Below are 8,655 nucleotides of genomic sequence, written 5' to 3'. Positions count from 1 at the left end.
CTGGCAGGCCAGCCTAGGTGAACCAGTGAGCTCCAAGTGAGGGGCCTCTCAAGAAAGTAAAATAAAAGAGGATTTGGGTCTAACTTAGTAGAAATGTGCTTGTCTGGCATCACAAGGCTCTGGATTCAGTCCTCAGCATTATCCACAATGACAAAGCAGAGGAGGCCAGACAAACGGCTCAGTGGTGGAGAGCATCGCTGCTCCTTCAGAAGACAAGAGTTTGGTTCCCAGCACACAACTCACAATTGCCTCTCACTCCAGCTCCAGAGGATCTGGGGATCTGGTGACCTCTTTTAACCTCCATGGGCACTTACGTGCGTGCAACATGTAAAAATCTGAAGAGTCCTCGAGGGAGATACCAGACACCAACCTCTGTCCTCTGCACTCCACCCCAACACAACCATGTACACATATAAAATACATAAACAGAGGGACAGATAGGGTGCTTGCCTAACAAAGCCAAGGCTATGGACTCAGTCCTGAATTCCAAAGAAAAGAGGGAAGAAGGTAGTGGGAGGAAAAGGGAAAAAAAAATAGCATTCCAAAAAGAAGGAAAACAAGAAGAAAGAGGAGGAGGAAAAAAGGAAGGAGGAAAAGTGAGAGAAGAGATAAAAGTTAGAAAAAAATCTTCCAGATAAAATCTTCAGATAAATCTTCAGATAAACAAACACCTTGAGCATGCTACTTGCTGCCTTGTCCCTCTGCTGGTACTTACTTGATTTGGTTTGGAAGGAGAAAGAAGAAAATCCAAACTGTTCAAGGTGTGAGTGTTGGTTTATTAAAACACACAGTCTACAAACTTGATTAATAAATATGACTACCAAAGCCTCACTAAACTGTGACAGATCTTCAGAAAACGCACCACCTGATAGGTCATTTTACCAAAGAAGTCTACAGAGAGAGCACCTTGTGGAGATCCCTGAGAGCTCGCTGCCAAAGCATCCTGGAGCAGAGGTACAGGTGGAGAAAGCTACGAAAAATAAAAGTTCCCCCAGGGAACCACAGAGGCAGGGCGCACTTCTTTCCTGAACATGTTCTGCTGTTTGCTATAAACTGGTGCCTCCGCTAGGAAATCTTCCAACAGAGGAGAACCAGTAACACCGTCTTCGAAGGCATTTGCCCTGCGTGCTTCCTCCAGGTTCACCCCAAGAAGTTCTGGAAAACATCAGCTGCCTCCACCCAGTTCTGAAAGCAAGCCAGCCCGCGCTCCCGGATCTGCTTCCGCCCCTTGTTGGTGATGACCGCTCCATTCGGCTTGATGACCACGAGCTTGGGGATGACTGTGACGTCATACCTCTTCTTCAGCTCACTGAGGGACAGAAGGGCAGAGGGTTAGCATGCTGCAGGTCTGAAAGGAGTGGGCTGTGAGCAGGTTCTGCGCAAAGTCTGCCATTTTGTATAGGGATGTGAACGGCCTTCAGTGGCAGCACCCACAGGGCATCCAGGAACCCATTCCCTTCAGAGACAAGGGACAGCCATACTACATAAATCTCGAGCTGAAGATACACTCAAACTCTCATAGAACTAAAAATATAATTACCCAAAACTCAAGTAGCCTGTAATTCCAGCTACTCAAGAGGCTGAAGCAGAGGGATTATTTAGCTCACACATTTGAGACCAGCTAGGGAGACTGAGGACCTCAAGAGCTCATCTAAAAAGAACTTGGAACAAGGCAGGATCAGACAAGGGCCGTCTTGGTGCCAGGAGACAGTGAAGTAGAGACCTGGGGGACCTAGGGATCCGAATCAGAAAGCCCTGAGCCACTGTCTATCCAAGAAATGAAGTCCAGGCTGGGTCTATTTTTCTATAACTCCTAACATGTCAGCTAAGAGGTGCCCCGACCCCCAGCCACGTTCTAGAAGGCAGGTCAGAGGCTGGGCTGGCATGACGAAGGAAAGATGCATGCTCCGCACCTTGGACTCTGCCCACATCTCAGCCTATGAGGACCAGCACTGCAATGAGGTCACAGCGCTTCAAGGGTTCTCTTGGGAACGGCAGCCTGTTACGTGAACACCTGTAACTGTTCAAGACCTGGTTCTGCAAGGAATGGTGATGCATGCCTGTGAAGTCAGCTGCTCAGGAGGCTGAGGCAGGAGGATCTCTTTCTAGACAGATAAATCCAGTCACAGAGGCTGGGAATAAGATGGATCCCTCAACCTGAGAAAACTGCCCACAGGAGCGCTGCTCCTGCCGCCATCCTCAGGGTAAGGTCGGCCCTCCTCTTGGCCACTGTGCTGGGCCACCTGGGCAGAGGAGACAGTCCTAGCCAAGCACTCAAATCTTGTTTCAGAGACATTGGTAATAAACAGCTGCCTCTCTGGGCAGCGTGATTCGGTATCTGCTGTTATGTCGGGGGACAGGGCTACGCTGATATGCACCTGCATATTGATTCAGAAAGCTAGGTCTCTTCTGAGGGCCAGGTGAGGGTTCCCGGTGTTTCCTTCCCACGGTGCACCTGCTTCCAGCCGGGCCATGGTAATCTCAGGGAGCCTCAAGTGATTTTCCTGGTAGGTAGAAAATTCCTCCCTCCCCCTCCCTCAGGTGGCTCTCCAGGAACTGAAGGTAATGCAGGCCTCTGAGGAAAAGCTACATACACAATGGTCCCTTCCTGGTTCCTTTCCCAGTCCGGCCTCTAGGATCTTCCTGTCCTGCCTTACTCTTTCAGCAGGCAGCAACTACCCCAAATACCTTCCGGATGTTTCATGCAGTTTTCACTTCTCCCTAGTGGCAACTCTTTTCCTTTGGCCTATGATCTGATTCCACAAAAGTGAGCTGAGACAGCAGAAGTTAAGACGCAGCTCCAGCAATCCCCTCAGAACATTCTACTTGCTGGTTTGCACAAATCAACATCAGGGTTAAGGAAGTACTGGGAAGGGACAAGGATGGACAACCAAGTTTGCAAAAGGAAAATCTCTGTGGAAGTGAAAAGCAGGGTAGCTGAGCCCTCCAGTGCTCCAGGTCCATCTGTCTTTGCCTGGAGCAGAAAGGCTCTGGAACAGATGTGTGGGGAAGGAAGGAGGACAGACACACGGTCCCCGGAGTAACACCCTTCTCCCAGGCATCAGTGTACATTTGGGGGTGCTAATCAGCCTCGGGAAAGGAATCAGTAAGGGTACAAAGGGCAGACCCCAGAGAACTGGACTCTGTGCCTCAGTGGCACATCTGGAAAGGAGGGCACTAGACCAGCATGCTGCTCTGTCACCAGCCAGCACTGTGAGGGGCCTGGCGTGGTTCATGTTGACTGTCAGTTTGGCAGGATCTGCAGTCATCTAAGAGACAGACTGCTGGATGAGTCTATGGGGAGATTTCTAGGCTGGGTTATCAGTGGTAAAAAAGAAACCCGGAAACTGTGGGAGGCCGCATCCCACGGGCTGGGGGCCTTACTCAGGAAAAGGAAAGCGTAAGCTCAGCACCTGCATTCTTTCTCTCCCAGTAACAAACCTTCAAACTGTGAGCCAAAGACAAAACCCCTCCCACCCTTAAGTTTCTTTAATTTCGTGTGTGTTGGGGGTGAGGGGCGTCCATGCATGCAAAGCCCAGAGGTGTAAGATGGATGTTTTGATTACTCTCCACATTACTCTCTTGAATCAGGTTTTCTCACCGAAACTAAAGCGGGCTGCTTCAGCCACACTGGCTGGCCAGTGAGCATCCAGCATCTGGCTCACTCTATCCCTCTGTTGCTGGGGTTACACTCAGCCTTGTTTGTTTTTTGGTTTTTGTTTTAACTTAAGTGCTTGGGACTTGAACTCAGGTCTTCATCCTTGCACTCTTACTCACTGAGCCAACTCCCCACCCTTCCTTACGTTGTCACAGCAATAAGAATAAATACAGAGCCCTTTCACAGGCTGAATCAACCCCAATCTCCATGTTTACTCAGCCATAAACATACTTTCCTACCGTCCTCATGGGCACCCCAGAGCCCTGTTCTCCCGGGAGGTCTGAGCTCTCTGCCTAATTAGCACCACCATCGCCATCTCAACTGCAAAACAAGTGTGTCCTTTCAAGCTCATACTCCCGAGTGCCCGCCATCCAGTCAAGTCGCACGTTAAAGCACAGCACTCAAGCAGTTCTCGCGTCCTTCAGTCCCCACGCAAAGGCCATCAGCTGTCACTTAGACTTACTGTCAATGGGATTTCCGTGCTACCAGTGTGAGGGAGGCCCCCGCCCCGCCCCAAGGCTAAGCAGCTTCCCCTGGTTTCTCCGAATCCCCGGGACTCACCAGATAGAATGAATTTAGGAAAGTCGCGGGAGATGGCTCAGTCAGTAAGCACGAGGACATAAATTCAGTCCTGAAAACCACATTAAAAAAAAAAAGCTGGTGCACTTGTAATCGCAGAGCTGGGGAGGCAGAGGATGGTGCCTTAGGGCTCACTGGCCCACCAGCCTCACTAGGGAATTCCAGGACAGTGAGGGAGGTGTCTCAAAAAGTAAGGTGGATGACAGCTGAGAAATAACAGCAGAGGCTGTCCTCTGATCTCTACTGGCATGCGTGCGCACACACACACACACACACACACACACACACACAGAATAAGGTCACAAAGCTGGCTTTGCTTCGTTTTGTCAGAAAGGATTCGCAGGTAGCATTACAACTGGATTACAAGCCCAGGGTCACAGGATATCCGGAAACTGGCATCTGCTCTGGCAGGGGCAGGGTTGGGGGCGTGTGCTCCATCGGGACTCCTCCATGCCCAGCACCAGGCCATGCACTGCTCTTTGCGGCTCTTGTGGAGCTCTCCAGCCCTGACCGCTCTAACACCTGCCCACCCCTGATTACTTGTTTTGTGAAAGCATTCACGTCAATGAAATGTGCACATTATAGTCAGGAAACTTCATCGCTGAGCGGTAAAAATGAAATGGCAAAGACGGCCAGCACCTGGTTCCTCCCGCTCTGAGCCCTGCCTCCCTAGCTAAGGACCCCGCAGGCATCAGGACCAGCCCGGGACTCCAGAGACATTCGGATCCCTGAAACGCCGGCAGGCCGGAGCCCCTCGATGCTGTGACCGAGCCTCAGCGGATCTGAACAGGAAGAGAAGGCGGGCTAGGAAGTTAAGGACCAGCGCCTGACACAGCGACACAATGCAGGAGAGCGTCTGCCTGGCGACCCGGGCCCCGGGGTCCCCACTCACTGCCGGTAGGGGTCGTGGAAGGGCAGTGCCAGCCAGGCTCCGTGCAGCTCGCGCATGAAGTCCAGCATCTCCTCCGCGCTGCGGTCCGCTGACACGAACACCACCTCAAAGGGCGCGGGCTGCCGCGCCTCGCTCACCAGCGCCGCGTAGAAGTCGCAGAGCAGCGGCGTGAAGTCGCGGCTGGGCGAGCACCGGCCCGCCGCAAAGTACAGAGCTACCACCTTGTTCTGGAGGGCCGCCTCGGCCTCCACCACCGCGCCCTCGCGGGTCAGCAGGCGCCGGCCGCCCAGCACGTCCACCATCGCCGCGGAGCCCCGCGGAGGACGCAGGCGAGAGGAGAGCCTCGGGGCTGCGCACGCCTCCCGCTGGAGCCGCGCGCCTCGAGCCCCAGGGAGCAGCGGGCGCCCTGGCCACCCCAGAAGCAGGGCCAGGCCGTCAACCTCTCACTCTCGTCCTGTCCCTACCCCCACGATGGTCAACCCCCGTCCCACCCGACGCGAGGCCAGCTCCACCCGCCGCCCCCGCCCCAGTACACTTCTGCCTTGATCTGTGGACCCGAGTTCTGTTCCTGCCGCCAGCCCTGCCCCATCTCGCCCCAAGATGCCTGGTTCCACTAGGGCCCTGTCCCGCTCAGCGCACCACCCCTCCAAACACGACCCGCCCCCTTCGTGTTCCCTTGGAGCGCTTTCCTGTCCCTAAGCCTTACAGCTTTCCAGGCTCCAGCTAGCCACGTCCCATATGCCTCCCAGACCAGAAAAAGCGCTCCCTCCTTGCACGTATATGTTCGACCCCTCTCTAGAAGAGTTGTATCCACCTCGCACCTCTGAAGAGGGGTGAGGAAGGGAAAGGGCTGTTCTGCCCAACTGTGGGGAGTCTGGGCTCTTGTGTTCCGGGTGTGTAGCGTCCACCGCCCATATCCTGGCGTTCTGGAAGAAAACTGAGGGCAGGTCACAAGGAGAGCCAGATTGTTAAAGGTACACAGGCGCTGTGCAGGTCCAGAAGTTTTTACAGAGAGAAAGCTTCAGCTCCCTGCCAAGCTGGACTCTTGTGGTTCAGCGTGTACCGGCACACCCAGAATCTCAGGAACAAAGTTAAATGACTTCCAAGAGCAGTGTTTTCAAAATTAAAAAGTGGAGCTAAGTCGTTAAGAGCGCTGGCTGGCGGCTCTCAGCACCCTCAAGGTGGCTTACGAAACTTTTGTAATTCCAGTTCTAACGGATCAGGCGCCCTCTTCTGGCTTCGACCGGCACCCGGCACACATGCCGTACAAATACATACGTGCAGGCAAAGCACTCATAACAATACACATAAAGTAAAAATAAGGAGTAATGCAAAACAAACAAACAAACAAACAAACCCTTTAGAAAAGTATTAAAAATTCGAGGCAGGAAAGGAAACCAACATATAGGAGCCCAGTACATGTCACTTTAGTGCACTGGTTATTTTGAGTTGAATGCATTTAGAAAACAGCAAATGCAGAAGTTTTCTCTGCACTTGCTCAGAGCTGTCTAGAGGCAGGTTTTGCTGAGGAAACTGGCCTGCCATCAATAGATTCATCCAACAAAGATGGACTTTCACAAGCCCCAAACAAACTGCCAGAGCCTCCACCATCTCCTGTGTTCCTCCAAGGATCAACTCATCTTCAGTAAGTGGCCTACACCTGCCTTTCCCCTGTGAGGTTGGAATATAAGCCTCAGTTCACGCACAGGTGGCCTTTTCCATTTCCACATCAACAATTAAAGTGTTTTTTATCCTACACACCTGCTAAGTGTCAGCTCATTCAAGAGACACTACGAAATGTTGGCCTACCATGATTTTGGAAGCCTTCAGCTCCCCTCCAGCACAGCCTGCCTCTGCAGTTGCCCAGGGCACAACCTGATGGCTCCTCTCTCAGAGCTTCAGTGGCTTCCGCTGAGACTTGGAGGGAAAGTGACTTTCTATGTAGAAAAGAACTTCAGAGGCCAGCAAGCTGGCTCTGTGGTTTAAGATATTTGAGGTTATGTTCTAAACCTGACCACCTGAGTTCCAACCTCTGATCTCAGTGGAAGGAGCAATTCTTGTTTTCCTGCCTCCTGCAAACCACAGCAGGCATATGCACATTCACCACACACCAACAAGAAAGTAAAAATTAAAGATGAAAATTCAGGACTTAAAAGTCAGAGCTTCAAGCAAAGCCTGAGTTACAGGCAGCTGTGAGTCTGTGACGTGGGTTCTTAGAATGGATTCTAATGCTTTGTAAGAACAAAATGGCCTCTATTTAGGCTGAGCCATCTTCCCCAAGCCCAAAAGGTTTGTTGTTGTTGTTGTTGTTGTTGTTCTTCTTCTTCTTCTTTCTTTCTCTTTCTTTCTTCTTCTACAGGTGAAAGTATCAGGTGACTCACAGACAGACTTGTATCTGAGGGGAAAATGTGGTTCATATAAACCTTGAGGCAAAAACAACTTTTAAAAATCAAAGCAATTTTGCTGTTCAAGGTCACAGAAAGAGATCCTGGTGTATTTTGCTCTTGAGCATGGTTCACTGCATGGCTTAATCCTGTGATATTTTCAGTGAGGGAGTGTTCTAGTGTAGTTTCTGTGTGGGTGAGTCTCCAGTGAGCTGTGTCAAATCTCTTGACTCAGCCAGACACAGGTGGTGAGGGTTCTTCCTTTCCCACGCCTGCTTACCTGCTTCCTGTCTTTCTATCTGGACGCATCTCCAGATTGCTTTCCAGTTGAGAGAAGAACAATGAGGCAGGGTGGGGGACACGGTAGAGTGCTTGTCTGCCGTGCAAAGGCTGTGAGCTCCGTCCCAGCCCCTTACAAACCAGATGTGGTGGCATCTGCCTGCAATCCCAGCATTTGGGAGGTGGAGACAGGAAGATCAGTTCAGCCATTCACCCTCAACTTTGTAGTGAGTTAAGAGGCCAACCTGGCCTATGTAAGACCTTATTTAAAAGAAGGAGAGGGAGGTGGGAGGTGTTTTGAAGACTGTATGAAAAAGCCTGAGGGAGGACTTGACTTGGTATTTAGTGGACAGAGGGGTCCCCGTGAGTGAAGTGAAGTGAGAGCCCCCTGATACTGGTTCTCTCACATCTCTGAATAAAAGCCTTTCGCTGCCAGATCAGCTTGTCTGGTGTGAGCTAAGCCAGGGTCAAGTGGGCTCAGCCACGGAAGGTGATGAGATAGAGGCACTGCTCCAGGATGGATCATGGTTCCTTTGAAACCAGGAAAGACATAGACAACCAGGAGCCGAGAGGAGCAGTTTACAGGAGAGCCCTGGCTTAAGCAGAAACTCCAGAATGAGAGGGTGCACAGGAGAGAGAGGACTAGACATGAACCGAAGTGCAAGCATCCTTGTAAGGGAGAGCATTGCTCAATTAAGAAACTTGCTCATCACACCCTCATGTGCTGTGGAAAGCTGGGTACTCTGGAATGCTCAGATCCAAAAGAAACAGACCGACCCCTCCACCCCTCAGGACATATACCTTGACCTGGCTGGTGTGAGCCTGTGTGTGGGAAGCTAGAAAGAGCTCCTTCAGTGTGCCTG

At 51.6% G+C, this 8,655-nt stretch overlaps 1 protein-coding gene across 1 annotated transcript; it reads right to left on the bottom strand.

The window, feature by feature from the left end:
* Positions 1-995: 995 nt before the first annotated feature.
* Positions 996-5,431, bottom strand: Nxnl2 (nucleoredoxin like 2). The gene is made up of 2 exons (XM_055595281.1): positions 5,130-5,431; positions 996-1,309 (listed from the first exon to the last, which is right to left on the bottom strand). Exons 1-2 carry the CDS (start codon positions 5,429-5,431, stop codon positions 1,141-1,143), a joined length of 471 nt encoding a protein of 156 aa, XP_055451256.1. The 3' UTR covers positions 996-1,140.
* Positions 5,432-8,655: the final 3,224 nt, after the last annotated feature.

The sequence above is a fragment of the Psammomys obesus genome, unplaced genomic scaffold (genome assembly GCF_907164565.1).
Source record: "Psammomys obesus unplaced genomic scaffold, mPsaObe1.curated_primary_1811, whole genome shotgun sequence".
In the NCBI taxonomy this organism is placed as follows: Eukaryota; Metazoa; Chordata; class Mammalia; order Rodentia; family Muridae; genus Psammomys; species Psammomys obesus.
This window is presented reverse-complemented; position numbering and strand designations above follow the sequence as displayed.